Below are 18,000 nucleotides of genomic sequence, written 5' to 3'. Positions count from 1 at the left end.
TGGGCAAGTGCCATCCCAGAAGAAGAGGCCCAGAGGCTATGCCCTGGGGCCTCAGGCTTCCAGGACCAGGCCAGTCAAGCCCTAGGCCCTTGATCCCAGTAGTGGAGCTTGTTTGGTCCTTTAAGGCCATTATACAGATGAGGCAACTGAGGCCCAGAGAGTGGAAGGCCCTTGCCCAAGAGGCACAAAATCAGGACCTGAAGGCAAGTCTCCCACAACACAATTCACATGTTTCTAAAGTTCCTACCACACTCAAGGAGGCCCATCAACAAGTATTTATTTATTGGGCTCTTTTGTTGTGTGGGCAGCTCTGGCTGGGTTGATCAGAGTGGGTGGCTGCTTCCCTTCTCCACTGGGGACACAATATGGAAGAGTGGCCATGACCTTGGCCAAAGGGGTTGGGACCAATCGGCGGCTGACCCTAGGGAATCTCACGCATGAGGCAGGGCTGAGTAAACATGTGTCAAGTAAAGGGGGATGTAAGAGACAGTGCTCACCCGAGTAAAGGGGGATGTGAGAGACAGTGCTCACCTGAGATGCTCACCTGAGCTCACCTGAGGTGCTCTGCTGTTGGGCCCTCTCCATGTAAACCTTCATTTCCTCTCACAAGGGCAACCCTAGAAAGCAGCCCTGATGGTATCCTTTTTAAAAGCTAAACTGAGGCACAGTAAAATTTTCAAGACTTACTGATTTGAATCAGGCAGCACCAAAGAAAAGGTGGTCAGGAGCGCTCCACCGGCAGAATCTAGGAGAGAGGTTTTTAGAAAGAAGATGTGAAAGCAAGGAAATCATTTGATTGGCTATTGCTTAAGGGGTTGCCTTGTTTGGGAACGCCTAGCTGGCTGTTGGTGATTGGTAAGTTTCATTTTCTCGGATTCAAGTGCATTGGCTCTGGCCTCGGTTTAGGTTGGCTTGCATAGGCTATGGAGGCATCAGGGCCTCCCCAGTCTCACGGCCTCCTTTTTCAATTACTTTAACATTCTCATTGTTTTCTCCTCCCATGCCAGGACACCCAATGAAACTTACCAATCACATGTTTAACATCCTCCTCTCACAGACGAGGACACTGAGGCTCAGAGTGATGAAGTGACCTGTCCAAGACCACATGACTAGCGTGGTGGAGGTTGCAGCAGAGGCCACACTGTTCAACCGGACATTATGCTGCATCCAGGAAAACAGAGAATGGAATAAAGGGAGGAAGGAATGAAGGAGAGAGTAAATGAAGACAAGAATGGGAAAATGAAAAGAGCATGAATCAAAGAGCGGATGTTTTCATTTTTTTAACGGAATAGTTGATACATAAGATAATACACGTAACACCTGCGAGTTATAAAACACACTAAGAGAATGAACAGACTTGAACCCACCACTATCCTAAGACAATAGAAAGTTACCAATAACTCGTCCCTACTGACGCCAGCAGTTCTGCGAGCTGGCTGCACGTCGAAAGCACCTGGGGGGCTTAGACAACCACTGATACCCTCAGGGAGCTTGATGGGATTTGTCTGGAGTTTGGTTTGGACATCTGGATTTTTAAGAGCTCCCGAGATGATTCTCATGCGCAGCCAGGTTTGAGAACCACTGGCTTATAATCACCTCCCCTATCATATCCCTCTGATTTCCCCCCATCCTCACCTTTATCCTAAATTTGGTGTAGTGAATGGATTCTTTTCCTCTTTCCTTGCCTGTTTCCAGGACTAGCGACGTTTGCGATTGAGCTCCCGCCCACCACGCGGGGGCACCAGAGAAAAACGCAGCCTTCTTTTTCCTCTCTGCGCGTCTAGTAATCGCGCTGCAGGAGGCTTGGCCCTCGCGGCGCTCCGTCGCCGACCCGTTGCCCCCGCAACGAGCGGGGAAACGGCCGGCGTAGGTGCAGTTCTGCCCGGAAGGGTTGCAGCGGGCCGGGCCGGGCTCGGTTGGGACATGCTGCAGCTCAGGCCGGGACAGCCTTTGAAGATTCCGGGGCGCAGAGAAACGTAAGTCGGGGGTTTGGGCTCGGCCGGGGGCCGGCTTTGGGGCCGGGACCCTCAGAGCCCCGCTGCAGTCGGCCCCGCGCTGGCGGGAAGCGCGTCCGCTGTCGCGGGACGCGATCGCAGGGAGCCCGGGGGTTCGGCTTCCCGTTCTCACTCTGCTCCCCGCGCGCTCTGGGTCCGACACTTCCCTCTGTAACCGCTTTTGTTACAGAGGGATGCGACTTTTTCAGGGAGCAGCCCAGCTTGTTGGTGGCAGATCCGGGACCGGAATCTTAAGTTTTCTGACTCCTGGTGCAAAGATTTATCCGCGGGCGGCTCACAGGGCAAGGAAAACAGTTTGTCAAGCCTGCCACAGTCTGAAGACAGATCATAAACTGGCAGCCTCAGGCTAAACTCGGCCCATAGACGCAGATCACTTTACTTCGGGATCGGAGGACTCTGAGCTTGCTTATTCAACAGAAGCTCCTTAAGTATTGTCACAGCCAAGCACTGTGTAGACCTTGCACATAGGGCAGCTTTTGGACCAGGGGAAAAGGTGTCCGGAGTGAGACTGGTTCTGCTTTCGAGTCTCCAGCTGTGTCCCCAGATTGCTTCTTGACCCATGCAAATTCATTCCTCTCTCTGGGTGGTGGTTTCTCCATCCGTAAGATGAGGGATCTCCCTCCATGCTAATCCAGAACACTTCCAGATGTGACACCTGGATTGGGCCACTCTCTGCGGGTTGCCGAAGCCAGGGCATGTTGGCCCCAACAGGCAGCCTCTTGCAGTCTACAGAGTCCGGGCACTCATCTCAGACTAACATGAATTAGGATCCCAGCTCTTTTATAAATTTCCTCCACTTCCTGCTTTTGTAATCTTGAGCAAGTCATTTTACCTCTTTGAACTTAAGTTTTCTCACCTGCCAAAAAAATGGGGCGATAGTAACAATGAAAAAGATCGTATATGTCAAGGGCTTGGCACACACAAGTATTCCTTAAATTATTATCTATGTTACCTTAGGCAGAGCACAGAAGTCCCCAGTGTGCTTGTCCAGCGTTGCCAGGACTGGTTCTCTGTCTCTGTCTGCAGTGCCCTTCATGATGTCTGGCTCACAGCCCGGTGCAGTCCACGCTTATTTAAGTAGATGATTTGCAGTCCTGATGACAAGTCATTTTTAAAATACTGGTGCCTGGGGGCCTACACTAAGACTGTTTGATTTAACTAGTCTGGAATGGGGCCCAGGCTCTACCAGGCGATTCCAGTGTTCAGCCAAGGGGTGAGGATCACACATTAAAGGGATGAGGGGTTGCAGCAGGCTCATTTTCTTACCACTGCTGTTCTCCTCAGATGGCACTCCCCACGCTGCCCTCCTCCGGGTGCAGCCGGAGGCTCCCGGATCAGCAGGCTGCACGACAGCAACGCCGGGAGCAGGAGGCCCAGCTTCGGCAGCAGTGGGATCAGAACAGCCGCTACTTCAAGGTGTCTGACATCTGCAGCTCCAAACAGGCAGAATGGAGCTCCAAGGCCTCCTACCAGAGGAGGTAATTGTGTGGTGACCGCCATCGTTTAGGGTTGAGGGCCACTTGCTGTCAGGAGATGTGACCTTAAGGACCTGGGGGAGTGTGGCTGGACAGCATGGATTACCTGCACAGTGATGTCTTTCCAACTGGAAATTGAAAAAAAGATCATCAGTGAAGTAACAAATTCGCACTGAAAAAGATAAAATGAGAAATGTATGTAGAATGTGGAAGTCTCCTTCGTAACCCCATACCCCCAGGAGAGAACCACAGTGAACTGTCTGGTGCATATCCTCCCATACTCTTCTCCATTTGTGTTTGTGTGTAAATATATATACACATATACACCCATTTTCTGTAGAAATGCATGTAAAAACATTGAAGTTAAAAGCATAGGTTTTAGGGGCTTCCCTGGTGGCACAGTGGTTGAGAGTCTGCCTGCCGATGCAGGGGACACGGGTTCGTGCCCCGGTCCAGGAAGATCCCACATGCCGCGGAGCCTGTGAGCCACATGCCGGCTGAGCCTGCGCGTCCGGAGCCTGTGTTCCGCGACGGGAGAGGCCACAACAGTGAGAGGCCCGCGTACCGCAAAAAAAAAAGCATAGGTTTTGGAGTCGGACAGACCTAGATAGAAACCCTGACTGTGTCACTTGCTGTATGAATGAGCTCAGTTTCCTCATCAGTGAAGTGGGGCTAAAACAGAACCTACTTTATAGGATTTATGTGATGATTAATATAAAACCGTCCAGGTATGTAGTACCTGGTACACAGTAACTGCTCAAATAATATTAGCTGGTACCATTAGTACGCGCATATATAAGCCCATTATACATTTTCTTCTTGCAAAAACAAGATTCTATTATGCGTAGTGGTTCTGTCACCTCTGTTCACTTTGGCTGGAAGAAACCTTCCCGGGTCACCACATTCTGTCTGCCTCAGCCTCTGTCACCCACACAACCAGCCACGTGTTCCCTGTGCGGCTGTAGCACATCTGGTTGATGGTGGCTCCTTCTTAACCAGCATGCACGCCTACCAGCGGGAGAAGATGAAGGAGGAGGGGAGGAAGCGTCTGGAGGCCCGACGGCAGAGACTCAGGCAGCTTCTGGCAGAGGAGCAGGACCTGCTGGCCAGAGAACTGGAGGAGCTGAGGCTGAGCATGAACTTGAGGGAAAGAAGAATCCGGGAGCAGCACAGGAATCTGAAGTCAGCCCGAGAGGAGCAAAGGAAACTGGTAAGTAGCTTTTTAGGAGGCTGCAGAGCGGGAGTCCCCAGCCTGTCAGTGATGCCACTTGGGGTCCCCTCGGGGGCTCTGACCTGTTGAGACGGCACTTCACTCCAGAGCCAGTCGGGAAAAGTGCTTACTCTGAGTTGTTCTTTATGTGTGTTTTCCATGAGTCATCTCTATTCTCTTTGGCCCCTTAATTATTACATCTGAGTCCTTTTTCTTTATTCTAGTTCTCTGGTCCCACAAAGGGCTGGGAGTGGTATATTTTATCTTCCAAAGTAGCTGTGTGCGATGGTGAGCCCCAGAACTCTGTTTTTAAGCCTGTTGTATATTTTGAAACAGATCTTTAGTATCTAGGACCCATCTGTAGCATCAGATTCGGGCCCCCTTTTGTCACCATTATAAGAGTCATTTGTCAGCACTGTGTGCTTCCAATCAGGTGTCTGGCTCCCAGCGCCGTGGGTGTGAGGCATGTGGGAGGTCTGAAGGGCAGGCACAGTGCCGGGTGCCAGTGGAGGAGCTCTTAGCCTGAGCTGACTTCTATTGTGGGTTATCCAAAATGTGGACAGATTGGAAAAGTGACATCAGGCTTCCCTCTTTGTGTTTTCTTGACAGATTGCTGAACAGCTTTTGTATGAACACTGGAAAAAGAACAACCCCAAACTTCGAGAGGTGAAAACCAAGGAGATCCTTCTGTTGATTTGCCTAAGTAGATGAAGTCATGTTTCCCGTCTTGTTTTTAAGCTTGCATCTTGTGCTGGGGTGAAACAGAGATCACTCCAGCCACCTTGAAAAGAAGCCCCACACAGAAGATCTGGGTCATTCGGTTAACAGCTACAAGTGGCTGTGAGGTTGGGACGTCTGATAGGGAGGGGGGACCCCAAGGGCAGAGGCTGGGTAGGCAGAAGGGGCCACCTTGGACGGCCTCATACGGTCTTCCCCTGGAAGTGCTGGGGAGCACCTGCGTGATTTTAAGCAGGGGTGCGACAGGGTCCCAGCTGCATTCTGGGGAGCAGCAGCTTTGGCAGTAATGTCGAGGTGGGGGGGAATGGGTGATGTCAATTGAGGGGTTGCTGCCGCAGCCCAGGCAAGTAATGGTAAAGGTCAGAACTGGGGTGGCAGGAGAAAGGGGGACAAATCCACAGGCTTCGGGGCAAGGAGAGAGCGGGGCGTCTTGGCTGGGGTGACATCATTCAGCAGAGATTGGGCTAGAGGGAGAGAATCCCATGAAGGTATAATTGATTAGTTTCAGTGTATAGTTTGTGTATCCACTTGGTGTGTTCACTTGTGTGCTCATAACTTCATGTAGAAATTGCCAGTCACAAGTACTAGAGCATCTGGCTGCTCTGCAGTGCTGTGCGGTTAGCGCTAAACCCAGGAGGACTCCTCTCCCCAGCCATTTGTAGATTTCAGTGGCTCCTCCAAAGTCATGTACTCAGATGTTTATTCAGAACATTCAAGTTAGTTGCAAAGGTTTACATGTGTGAGTTGAGGAAGAAATTTAAAACTTTTATAAACAATTTCCCAAACAAAAGCTTTTGGACAGTGGTACAATTCATTTTCTGATCCAAAAGATTGTTTAAACCCAAATCTCTTATTAATTACCCCAAATTTGTTGCATCTATTGATACAGGTAGTGCATGTTTTTACAGCTTCTCTGTTGCAGAGGGAGTACTGGGGAGCCAGGCCAAAGGTTGAGTCTGTTCCTCATCTAGCTTCTGCCCTGGGGCTTGGCAGGCTTTAGACCTACCAGGGTGGCCTTTGAGATTAGATTTCCATTTCAGGGTCTGCTGACCTGTTCTGGCTCAGCCCCAAGGGTACTGGAAGAAAAGTTTGTTACTTTTTTCCAATTCTTGACATGGTTTAGAATTGACTGGTCCTTTGGTTTTCTAAATGACTTGCAATCAGACTGTATATGTTGGGGTCACCATGCACTTACTTATAAGACACCTGGCCACATTCCAGGCCATGACACTGTACTCGGCAGTGAATATGTGTCCAATGAATCAGTTAGGAAGTTTATTCTCTGCCTTCTCGTCCTCAGATTGAATTGGAACTTCACAAGAAACATGTGATAAACTCTTGGGAAACACAGAAAGAGGAAAAAAAACAGGTGTGGTATGTGTTGGGAGACTGTCTCCATGTCTTTTTTTTTTTTTTTTTTGTGGTACGTGGGCCTCTCACTGTTGTGGCCTCTCCCGTGGCGGAGCACGGGCTCAGCGGCCATGCTCTGCGGCATGTGGGATCTTCCCGGACCAGGGCACGAACCCGTGTCCCCTGCATCGGCAGGCGGACTCTCAACCACTGCGCCACCAGGGAAGCCCTGTGTCCATGTCTTTGAATTTGTTTCTTGTTTTCAATGTTAATGACTCCAACACAGGAATAGACTTTTTCTCGGTTTACTTAACACATGTTAAAACTGAATGTTTGCTGCTCTTATGCAGACAAGAATCCTACGTGATCACTCCCAGGGGCAGAGAGTAAGACAAGGCGTCCAGGGCTGGTTGATGGTAGACGCAACATGCATCCTTAAAGGTTGTTTCTGTTGCAGCACCCTCTTTTGATGTAATTTACGTCATAAAGTCTCAACCTTGGTTTATAGCAGCAACTCTGGGGATAAAAGTCCACACCTCCGTGGACCCATTGCTTCACCTCTGGGTTCATTTTGGAAAGTGTTTTGTTGACTTGTGGAAGGGAAGGAACCCTGGTGTTCTTGAGCCCCTCCTCTGTACCAGGCACTGTGCTGAGAGCCTCCCCAGCTTCGTCTCTGAGGGCAGCACCACTCCCATGGTTCCCACAGTGAGAATCGAGCCCAGGAAGATGCACCTTTGCCTGGGCCACACAGCTGATAAGTGCGTGGCCTCCTCGGGTGCAGACGTGTTGGAATGAGGAACGGGCCCTGAGGCTTGCTGGCCGGTGGTGGGGAGCAGGGTCTTTGCCAGCTCCATGCTACAGATACTCACCCCCGGGTCCCTTTGGCTCCATGCAGCAAGAAGCCGCCGAAGAGGAAAAGGAAAAACGGTATGAAAATGAATATGAAACAGCCCGACGGGAAGCGCTGGAACGGATGAAAGCAGAAGAGGAGAGGAGGCAACTGGAGGGTAAACTGCAGGCAGACGCGCTGCGCCAGCAGATGGAGGAGCTGAAGGTGAAGGAGATGGAGGTGAGGGCGAGCCCCGGCGCCAGGGCCTCCTCGCTCGCAGCTCCTTCTTGTTAGGAAACGGGCGTTTAAAAAGCTGCGCTAAACAGAGACCATATCCGGGGGGGCGATTCTAAGAAGGGAAACAACGCTGGGCTCTCCTTCTGACATGTGCTCCCACCTGGGGTTCTTTCTGTGCCCAGATTCTAGAGTGTCAACCGTCAGGAGATAACACGCGTCCCCTCCGACGTGTGTAGAGAGGCCTGCTGTCCGAGAGCCTCCCGAGTACTTGGATTTCAAGTGCTCTTAGTAGACGTGACTTAGTCTGATGATCCAGCACACAGCGCTCGCGGGAGACTAGCAGTTTGGGGGTCTCGGCACAGACCATGAGGGTCTTTGGTCCTGGAAGCTGTTTTCAGAGTACTGCGCACAGTTGCTCTGAGGGGCTGGATCTTCTCATGCAGGCGAGGGGAGCACTCCCCCCTTCCCCAGGCCAGAATGAGTCAAGAACTAGATCCTTTGTGCCCACGGCGTATTCTAAGTGCCGAGCACTGGGCTGGCTGCTAGGGATACAGCTGGGAGCTGTATCGGGTCAGGGAGACAGATGTTCAGTTACAATAGGCTTGGAAAGTGCAGGGCCCTGTGGGAGCACGGGGCAGGGGTTCATCCTTGTTGGCAGGGTTGGGAAGGCCCAGCAAGATGAATGAGTGAGCTGGGCCAAGGGGCTCAGAGCCCCAGGGGTGGAAGGGGATCCTGGCACCAGGTGGCCAGGCCACCCTTGTTGTGTCGTGTCTGCTGAGGGATGAAGGAACTCTGATTCTCATGCACTTACCTGGGTTTACCGTCTTGTACCCATAGGCCACCAAACTAAAGAAGGAGCAGGAGAATCTGCTGAAGCAGCGCTGGGAGCTGGAGAGGCTGGAGGAAGAGCGGAAGCAGATGGCAGCCTTGTGGCAGAAGGCGGAGCTGGGGTACGTGTGAGAAGGACCCCCAACCCCTCGCCTGCCTTCCCCAAGCGGGCGAGCCTCTCACTTTCTCAGACGTGCAGTGGTAACCCTGAAACCGAACGGGATACAATCTGCAGAAAGCGGCTGTCTAACCTCTGCTTAATTCTTTAGGAAACACTGAAGGCAACCCATATTTTCTCATTTCTAGACGCTTTTTGAGACATCAGTATAACGTGCAGCTCAACAGACGTACACAGCAGATCCAAGAGGAACTGGTAAATCTGAAGGGACAGCCTGGAGTTTCTTTCACTTCCTTTTGAAAAGCATGTTTTCCATTGCTTAGTAATGGGTGCGTTCTCATAAGAAAACACCAAGTGAGATCCCCCCTTGACCAGCAGCCCCCGCAATCCCTGCTCCTCCCAGAGGTGTCTGTTTGGGTGTACATCTTTCTAGATATGCAGTTGACCCCTGAACCACGTGGGGGTTAGGGGTGCTGACCCCCACGGAGTTGAAAACCCACGTACTGCTCTCTCTGCCTCAAAAACGAATTGATAAATGACCCACTGAAGGGCAGGAAGCTAAAACAGTTTGGTTAGAATCAGGACTCAAACCCTAGTTCATTTCCGTCTACCTACTGTACTCTCTAGTCAAACACTTTTCCCACACTTAGTTAAAGATCTGTAAAATGAAAACACTAGTATATTTATTGAAAAAGATCTGTGTGTAAGTGGACTCACACAGTTCAAACCCATGTTGTTCAGGAATCAACTGTATTTACATACACACACATACAGGGAAGTGGTGAGTTTGGGGGGTTTTCAGTTTCATTTTTAAATGTACTTGAAGTGGCATTGCACAGCATAGTACCTAAGAGTACACCTCAGGCTTCCAGACCAGTGTTCTTAGACTGAGCTTGTTCTTTTTGACTAGCTGCTCGGTATTCCTTGCAAGTATTTTGATGGGCTCTCTCACTGAGACCAGACAGGAGAGTTGCTTTCCCACCCCAGTCGGCTTTCCTCTTACGGAACAGCTGCAGTGAGCACTTTGTGCATATATCTCTGTGCATTTGTGTCTCTGTAGCTTATATCCTGTGAAGTGGAATTGCTGGCAAATTGTGTTCTAAAAAGCTGTGCTACCAGATGTGTCCGAGGGCAGAGATGTGCGTGTGGTGGCAGAGGGTCTCTCCCTGTGGGCAGAGAAAAGCTCCTGGGCCTCTGTGGTGTCTAAATCATCCCTACGTGATCACAGCCTGCCTGCTCTGGAAACAGCCCATGTCTTCCCAGAACGCCTGCTTTCAGTGCCGAGGCGCTGGCAGAGCTGAGGCTGTTGCTACTGCAGGGCTGGGCACCGCGCCCACTGCGCTTCCTCGTCCTTCCTCTAGGAGGCAGACAGGCGCATCCTGCAGGCGCTGCTGGAGGAGGAGGACGAGAACCAGCGCGTGCACCTGGCCCGGAGGGAGCAGGCCCAGGCCGATGTGGCCTGGATGAAGCGGGTCATCGAGGAGCAGCTGCAACTGGAGAGGGCGCGGGAGGCGGAGCTGCAGATGCTGTTGAGGTGAGAGGTGGCATTCTGGCCTCTGCTTGCACCTCGATTCCCGCAGGTCAGCAGGTCGCTGTGAGGGTTGTCTGCTGTTGAAACTCCCATCCTTGTTCCTCTGTCCATCATTCGTGAGGAGCACATCTTTGCTAGTGGACCTGGCTTGTGGGGTGTTTCCCTCGGGTTATTTAAGGTGGAAGCCGTTAGGGTTTAGAGTAAGGATCTGTTCATCTGAGATCTTAGAAACTTGAAAGGAAATGGTTATAAATTATGGAGACATTGAATGCTTCTTAGGTCTATATGAATGGGTCTGGATCCTAAAACTTAATCTGGTAGATTGAAGTACTAGAATAACAGGTAACACTTATTGAGCACTTACCGTGCGCCAGACACTGTGCTCAGTGCTTTACGGTCCTCCTCCTGTTTAATCCTGACATCCAGCCCAGTGCTGGGGTCACAGAGTACTTGGGTCACGGGGAGTCGAGTCAGTCACTCACTTGCCCCAGGCCACAGGGCGAGCTAGAGTGACCGCAGGAACATGGTGACAGAGCTCAGGCACCGGCGTGCCCCTCCTCTTCTCCAGCCCCGATGGTTTCATTCACTTCAGTGTTTAAATGTCCTGGATGCACGTCTTCACCAGTGCTTTTTGTAAGGAGATGGAGGGTTAAAAAAGGGAACTTAAAGTGCTTACGATAGTAATACTTTCTGTGAAGTTGTCCTTCCCTGTAATCTGCTGGAAGTTTATTTGGAGGTCGGCTGCACAGAAGGTATGTGCTACCTGGTGCCTTGGAGCCCTGTTGGTTCTCTTCTACCACCGGTGGTGGTAAGGATCCAGCTGTCATCCTCTCTGTGTCTCCCTAGGGAGGAGGCTAAGGAAATGTGGGAAAAGAGAGAGGCAGAGTGGGCCCGCGAGAGGAGTGCTCGAGACCGGCTGATGAGCGAGGTAATCCGGGAGTGGGCGCAGGTGGCCGGGCGGGTGTCGGGTTGGTGACCACGTGCTGACCCTGCCAAATGTTCTGGGAACAGAGTCCCCTCTGGGCATTTTCAGTGGACTTTCAATATTATTATAAAAGTAATATACGCTTACTAGGAAAAAATTCAGTACAGAAAAGTAAAAAAACAGTCACCATCTACATCATCTACACAGCCACTATTTATTTCCTTCTACGCTTCTGTTTCTATGGATAATGTTTTTTCTACATACTATACTGAGCTATTTGATTTCAATCATTTTATTATACTATTATATCTTCTTTGTAAATGTCATTTTGATGGCTGTGTAATGTATCTTGTGGGTATACAGTAGTTTGTTTTTCCGTTTCCTTTTGTGGATCCATTTTTTTTCTGATTTTGAGCCGTTATATATTACTGCAGTGAACATCTTGGTGCAGAAGCCGTTTCCACATTTAGGATTTTTTTCTTGGAGTGCAAAACCAGAAGTAGACTAAGGAACATGACTTTTATTTGTCATATATAAGTAGTGCATTATAAAACACACCCCAATTCAAAGGAAATCTTTTGGGGGGAAAAGGTCTTTATTATCCATGTATTGGAAGTTATCTTAAAGTGGTTTAAAATGGAAATCATATTCTGTGCAGGCCAGCATGCTACATTTTAGAACCCATGGGAAATCCGGTCTCAACTGGTGCTTTTTCACTTTTGTGAATACCAGATACTCTCCAGCATCTTTTTATTTTTTTCCCCCATTTAAAATGTTCCTCCTCATTGCAGCCACTTTACATGTCCCCCCCAGAGAGCATGACTGTTGGGTATGGCAGGTGGCTTCCTGCTGGTCCTGGTTGCCAAGTCCCGACCATCATGTGGACATAATCCTGCTCTGGCCAAGAATCAAACACAGCAGGTTTCTGCTGCTTTGAGCAGTAAATTTAAATCCACAAGGTTGGTGGGATGACCCAGACCCTGCCTGTGGCCATCTACGTGGCTTGTGATTTCTTACGTTTTCTAGAACTCACTGATAGGGAGTGAGAGTCACCTTGTTGCTATGTGTCTGTGCCCTGGGGACGGAGCTCCATCCCTGCCTGCTTTGATCTCTGGTGCTCGGCTGTCTCCATACGCACAGTCCACGTGCACTCTGTGTGCGATGGAGACGCGTGGGAAACGTGGCCGATTGTTTGGACCGATCCCGTAGTCTGGGCTTGCCTTCATCCTGGTGTATTTGGGCCTGAGGCTGAGGATTAGGCTGGGTCTGGTCTCCATGTAGCTGCAGCTGCAGACTGTCCACGGCTGGTAGAACAGGCACCTGTTAAAGTCTAACCAAAATCTTCCCTCTTCCTTTCCGCTGAGGATAGGTTCTGACAGGAAGACAAAAACAAATACAGGAAAAGATTGAACAAAACCGACGGGAGCAAGAGGAATCCCTGAGACACAGAGAGCAACTTATTCGAGATCTTGAGGAGGCCAGAGAGTCAGCTCATCGTGAGAAAAAGGAGAGCGAAGAACTGAAATCGGCCAGGAAGCAGGAGCTGGAAGCCCAGGTGGGGCTGAGCCCTGGGATGAACGCACGGGCAGCAGGCCCTGCTGGGGTTCCTGTACCATCATGGCACAGGGTTCAGGGACCCTTGACTTATTTCCACAGCCTGGCCTGGACCTTGTCCAGGAAGCCCACGTTTGGGAGCTCAGAGCATCCCTTTTCATTTCCCGCTGGAACCCTGACCCTCCTGGTTGTAGCTCCAGCCCCGCTCCGGGTCCTCTGTCTCCCGTGGAAACAAGGCTGCTGTTACCATTCCTTGCCTCTTTCCTGGCTGCATCTGCAAGCACCTGGCTCACTGGCCACAAGTCTCTTTTTATTCAATTCAGTACCTAATAGTTAACACAGAAGGGTCTTCCCAACACGTGGCTACGTGCAGAGCTTTTTACAAGGTGCATTTTACCACACACATAACCTCTCCAGTACCATGGTACCATTCGGTACCATGAATGTCCTTCCCATGAGGGCACTGCCACCACTAGTGCTGAGCGCTGATGCTCCAGCGGGGGGACCTGAGCCTCTCCCTCTGGATCAGAGGCAGGGTTCTGCCCTGCGGCCCGTCCCGGGTGACTTTGCTCTCGGTGGCCAGGTTGCAGAGCGCCAGCTGCAGGCGTGGGAAGCGGACCAGCAGGAAGAGGAGGAGGAAGAAGAGGCGAGGCAGGCAGAGCAGCTCACAGACGCCCTGCTGCGGCAGGAGGCGAAGATGATGGCCGAGCAGGGCTACCGGCCCAAGGTAGGGAGCCGCAGCGGACGGCGCTGCTGCCGTGCTGCGCAGCCTGGCCCTGCTCTCCCAGGCTGGCTCACAGCCCAGGGCGCAGGGCTGCTTCCCAGCAGCTCAGATTCTTCCTTGCTCCTCTTCTTGTGTGTTTCTTCCTTTCTCGACTGGTAGGAACCTTGACACAGCGTCTGTTTCAGTCCTTCACTGGGCCTCAAACAGCCCTTGTGGCGACTTTGCTGTGGCTCCTGCCACTGCAGCCCAAGGACTGAGGTCCTGACTGCTAAGCTGCGTGCCTGGCCACCCTGTTCGGGATAGAGAACAATCCAAGAAGAGCTTTGCCGTGGCTGGTGAGAGGTGAAGGCACAGTGGTGCTGGGTCCTAACTGTCCAGACAGCAGAGCCCAGCTGACCGGGGTGACCAGGGGCTTGTTTCCCTTCCTCTCCTGCCCTCGGTACCTGCGGTTGCCCCCTCCCTATCATCTGATCCTCTCCTTCCTTCTTTCCCTGCCTCACGAACTACTTGAGTGACCCCCAATGCGGGGTATCGGGGGATCACAGACAAGCAGAGGCCGTCACCCCTGGGAGCTGATGACTAAAGCACCCAGGAACTGACTGAGGGCTCAGCAGGCGTGTCGCCTTTGTCCCTCCTTTAGCAGGGCCACTCTGGCGTTCTAACAGAGAGGCCAGCTTCTCTGTGGTCAGAAACTCTGGGAAGCTGATGAAACAGAGCAGGTACCACACCTGCTGCAGAACGTCAGTGTCCTAAGTGGCCAGGGATCTCAAGGCGCAGGGAACAGCATTTTCTAAACTTACTCCATCATGGATCAGTGAGTGTCTCAGATCGAGGTCTCAGAGAGCCACGTGAAATGTTACTTAGGGCTGGTACTTAAAAAAAAGAGGGCCTCATTTAGGGCCTAAGGTCAAAGACTTTTCATCTCTAAATGAAAATAGCCATTTATACTGTGCTTGTAGCTCTTTCTTAAAATGAGATTAATTTCCAGCGCTCCAAAGACTGCTGACCTAATCAGTCTTATGTTTTCTTTCTCTTCTCAGCCTTATGGACATCCCAGAATCGCTTGGAACTGACTCTGTTGGTACTGTAAGCACAGAGAGCAAGGTTGGTGAGGCCTCTGACATGCAGCCGCCAGACCGTCTTACGTGTTCTGTTCCAGCGTTCGGGTCACTGTAAAATAGTTCAGTGAGCCTGTTCAGTTCCACAATTAAACAGAGAGAGGATCTGGCCAGACTTTAAGCTGTGATGGATTTGCAGCATGCAGCAGGAGGCCCTTTCCTGCCTTTCTTATCCTAGAAAGGGGCTTCACAGTTAACACATTGACAGTGCTGTCACAGTCTTGTAATATGTTGATAAATAATATAGATTCTAAGTCAAAGCTAGGAGTTACACGTTGTGTTCCATGACAGGATACATGGTTTCCTGTTGTCTCACCCCTAATTGTCAACCTCCAGTGAGGACTCCAGCTAGAGATAGAGAAATTTTTCAGTTTTTAAAATTGCCATTTAAATTTAACTCTTCTATTGAAAACAAATTTGTGGGTCTTGGTACAGTTTATTAATTTCAGGATTTATTAATTTAGTTGTCCCAAAAGGATCACGTCCTGTTTTATGGAAGAAAAGAACTATGAACCCTGAGACAATCTGATGTCGTCCATGGATGCTTTCTAAAAAGGTGGTGATAAATGAGTCTTTCCTCCTTAAAGAAGCATTTTGGTAGAATTTCCATAGAGCATTGCATGGGGGCAGGGGTGATGATCCCAATGTATATGTAACTGAGCCTCAAAAAGGGACCTCAGAGGGGCTTCCCTGGTGGTGCAGTGGTTGAGAGTCTGCCTGCCGATGCAGGAGACATGGGTTCATGCCCCAGTCCAGTAAGATCCCACATGCTGCGGAGCAGCTAGGCCCGTGAGCCATGGCTGCAGAGCCTGTGCGTCCGGAGCCTGTGCTCCGCAACAGGAGAGGCCACAGCAGTGAAAGGCCCACGTACCGCAAAAAAAAAAGAAAAAAAAGGGGGACCTCAGAAGGTCACCTGGTTGGCTAACCTTTTGGCATGACACCTTGGACCTCTAGTGTCTTGGGAAGGGCTCAGCTGTATGCAGGCTTCTGGGATTTATGTGCCCAGAGGAAGGGGCACTGAACCTGAAAAAACGAAATCAGACTCAACCACAGATCGGCCAAAAATCTGTCTTCCCACTGTTCTATCAATGTGACATAGTCCTAGATTTATCTCTATAAATAGCTGTAAGTTCCTTGCAGCAATAATCGTATTTTTATGACTTGTATTTTTTTCATGTTCCTCCTCTGAGGTTTCAGTTTTCATTACATTGTGTTCAAGATTCCATATCTCAGTAAATTACAGCTAATTACAGGGCTGGGTTCCAGGTTATTAAAACAAAGTTTATTTAAAAATTCCGAGTCTAAGGGCTGCATTGCCTTTCACTTCCATTGTGCTGTAAAAACAAATTGAGCTGCGAACTGCGTCCTTAATCTGTTTTTCACTTTGTCTTACATTTCTTTGGATATGATCCCCTGAGCACCACTTTCATTATGTGTGCTCATATTTACTTCCCTTCTTTCATGTGTTCATTAGTTGTGAAATAAAGTTCTGGTTTGACAGCATTGCTTCCAAGCTTTGTCATTGTTGCTTTTATTAATTGCTGTAAAGTGGGTTGTATAGAATGATAGGTTTTTTTTGTTTTTGTTTTTTTTGTTTGTTTTTTTGTGGTACGCGGGCCTCTCACCGTTGTGGCCTCTCCCGCTGCGGAGCACAGGCTCCAGACGTGCAGGCTCAGCGGCCATGGCTCACGGGCCTAGCCGCTCCGCGGCACGTGGGATCTTCCCGGACCGGGGCATGAACCCGCGTCCCCTGCATCGGCAGGCGGACTCTCAACCACTGCGCCACCAGGAAAGCCCAGAATGATAGGTTTTTACTGATTTAATCCACATCTCTTACAGGTTTGAATATTTTCTATGGTCACATTTTCTAGGTTATATTCATTTTTCTTGTGAAAGTGGTATTGTCTCTCATTTCCATTGGAGCCTCTCCTAAGTAGACTACAGGGAATTATTAGCAGTCATACATTGTCCAAGCTCCAGGACAGAATCGATGTGGACAGAATTTTTTTTCTTCCGCCACGCCACGCGGCTTGTGGGATCTTAGTTCCCCGACCAGGGATTGAACCTGGGCCCTCAGCAGTGAAAGCGCAGAATCCTAATCACTGGACCACCAGGGAATTCCCCCAGATTATCTGTCTTTTTGTTTTTTTGGCCACGCTGCATGGTTTGTAGGTTTACTGAATATTTCTTATTTCTTTGAGTTTTTTGTTTTTGAAGCCTGGCAGGAATCTTATTAGCATTAAAGATTACATTATACTGGCTCTACACACTAATATATTTAACTGTTTCCATTCTAAACTGGGCCTCAATCTTTGTTTCCAGATTTAGAGATTCCACTGTCTTACTGTTTCTGGTATAGCACATACTCTTCTTAGCTCTTATCTGTTGATTGTGTTGTAGCTATATACATACACATATATTGGTTTTGTTGTTTTAAGCACCTTTTTCTACTTACTGTAAAATTAATAATTTATAGATCATTCTATAGCAGATTCTTCTACAAGGTTCAATTCCTTTAGAACAGATGGTGTTGAAGCCACTACTAACATGTTCTGTGTGTAAACGATTCTCACTCTTTTTGCTCCCTCAGCACATAACCTGTTTAGGGTGGATGCTCTGCGAGGCCTGGGGAAGTTAAAAAGCTGAACAAGAACAGGCACAGGAATCAAACAAGTGCATGGATAAGCAGGCGTCACTGGCGGGCACAGAGCCAGTTGTAACTCGTGGGACTGAAGGAACCATGTGTGCCATAAATATATTCAGTATATCAACATTTCCTTATGAATATAATGAATATTTTTTCACAATCTGGGTTTTTAGGTAGTTTTCAGTCTTCATAAAATATAAAGCATCATTATAATGCCTTCAAAAGTATTAACGTCAGCAGTGCCGGCTGACCTTGCCGAACTTCAGCCGTGAAGCCACCTGGAATTTTATTTTAGGGAGTTTGACATTGTCATGTCTTCACTTTAGAGGGTTATTTACTTTCTGACTTAATGTTATGATCACTCAGAAGTTCTAAAAGGTAGAAAAAAAAATCTACCTCAAAGGATATAAGCATGTGATTTTTTTTTTTTGGCGGTACGCAGGCCTCTCACTGTTGTGGCCTATCCCGTTGCGGAGCACAGGCTCCGGACGCACAGGCTCAGCGGCCATGGCTCACGGGCCTAGCCACTCCGCGGCATGTGGGATCTTCCTGGACCGGGGCACGAACCCGTGTCCCCTGCATCGGCAGGCGGACTCTCAACCACTGCGTCACCAGGGAAGCCCAGCATGTGATTTTTTAAGTTAATTTTTTATTAAGACTTTATACATAAGTGTTTCATTTTTTGGGTGCTAATATAAATG

At 49.6% G+C, this 18,000-nt stretch overlaps 1 protein-coding gene across 3 annotated transcripts; it reads left to right on the top strand.

The window, feature by feature from the left end:
* Positions 1-1,836: 1,836 nt before the first annotated feature.
* TCHP (trichoplein keratin filament binding) lies at positions 1,837-17,762 on the top strand. 3 transcript variants are annotated; one of them, XM_024741426.1, is made up of 14 exons: positions 1,837-1,976; positions 3,300-3,493; positions 4,490-4,700; positions 5,310-5,366; positions 6,739-6,807; positions 7,684-7,857; positions 8,692-8,804; positions 8,989-9,055; positions 10,162-10,334; positions 11,178-11,259; positions 12,626-12,811; positions 13,394-13,537; positions 14,575-14,638; positions 17,243-17,762. In XM_024741426.1, exons 2-13 carry the CDS (start codon positions 3,300-3,302, stop codon positions 14,605-14,607), a joined length of 1,503 nt encoding a protein of 500 aa, XP_024597194.1. In that variant the 5' UTR covers positions 1,837-1,976; the 3' UTR covers positions 14,608-14,638; positions 17,243-17,762. The 3 variants fall into 3 exon arrangements, with proteins under 3 accessions (XP_024597194.1, XP_024597193.1, XP_024597192.1); XM_024741425.1 differs by lacking the exon at positions 17,243-17,762 and adding an exon at positions 15,117-16,155; XM_024741424.1 differs by lacking the exon at positions 17,243-17,762 and having other exon boundaries at positions 14,575-16,155.
* The last annotated feature ends 238 nt before the right edge of the window (positions 17,763-18,000 follow it).

Source organism: Neophocaena asiaeorientalis, unplaced genomic scaffold, assembly GCF_003031525.2.
Source record: "Neophocaena asiaeorientalis asiaeorientalis breed wild unplaced genomic scaffold, Neophocaena_asiaeorientalis_V1.1 scaffold648, whole genome shotgun sequence".
NCBI classification, from domain to species: domain Eukaryota; kingdom Metazoa; phylum Chordata; class Mammalia; order Artiodactyla; family Phocoenidae; genus Neophocaena; species Neophocaena asiaeorientalis.
The sequence above is the reverse complement of the archived record's forward strand: the minus strand, read 5'-3'. Positions and strand labels throughout refer to the sequence as shown.

What these genes read in the sequence shown, in the direction of transcription:
- TCHP (XM_024741426.1), top strand. Translation starts at nt 3,300, where the DNA reads ATGGCACTCCCCACGCTGCCCTCCTCCGGGTGCAGCCGGAGGCTCCCG. An exon ending in AGCAGATCCAAGAGGAACTG is followed by an intron (nt 9,056 to 10,161) that starts GTAAATCTGAAG and finishes TCCTTCCTCTAG; the next exon opens with GAGGCAGACAGGCGCATCCT. An exon ending in GAGACCGGCTGATGAGCGAG is followed by an intron (nt 11,260 to 12,625) that starts GTAATCCGGGAG and finishes CGCTGAGGATAG; the next exon opens with GTTCTGACAGGAAGACAAAA.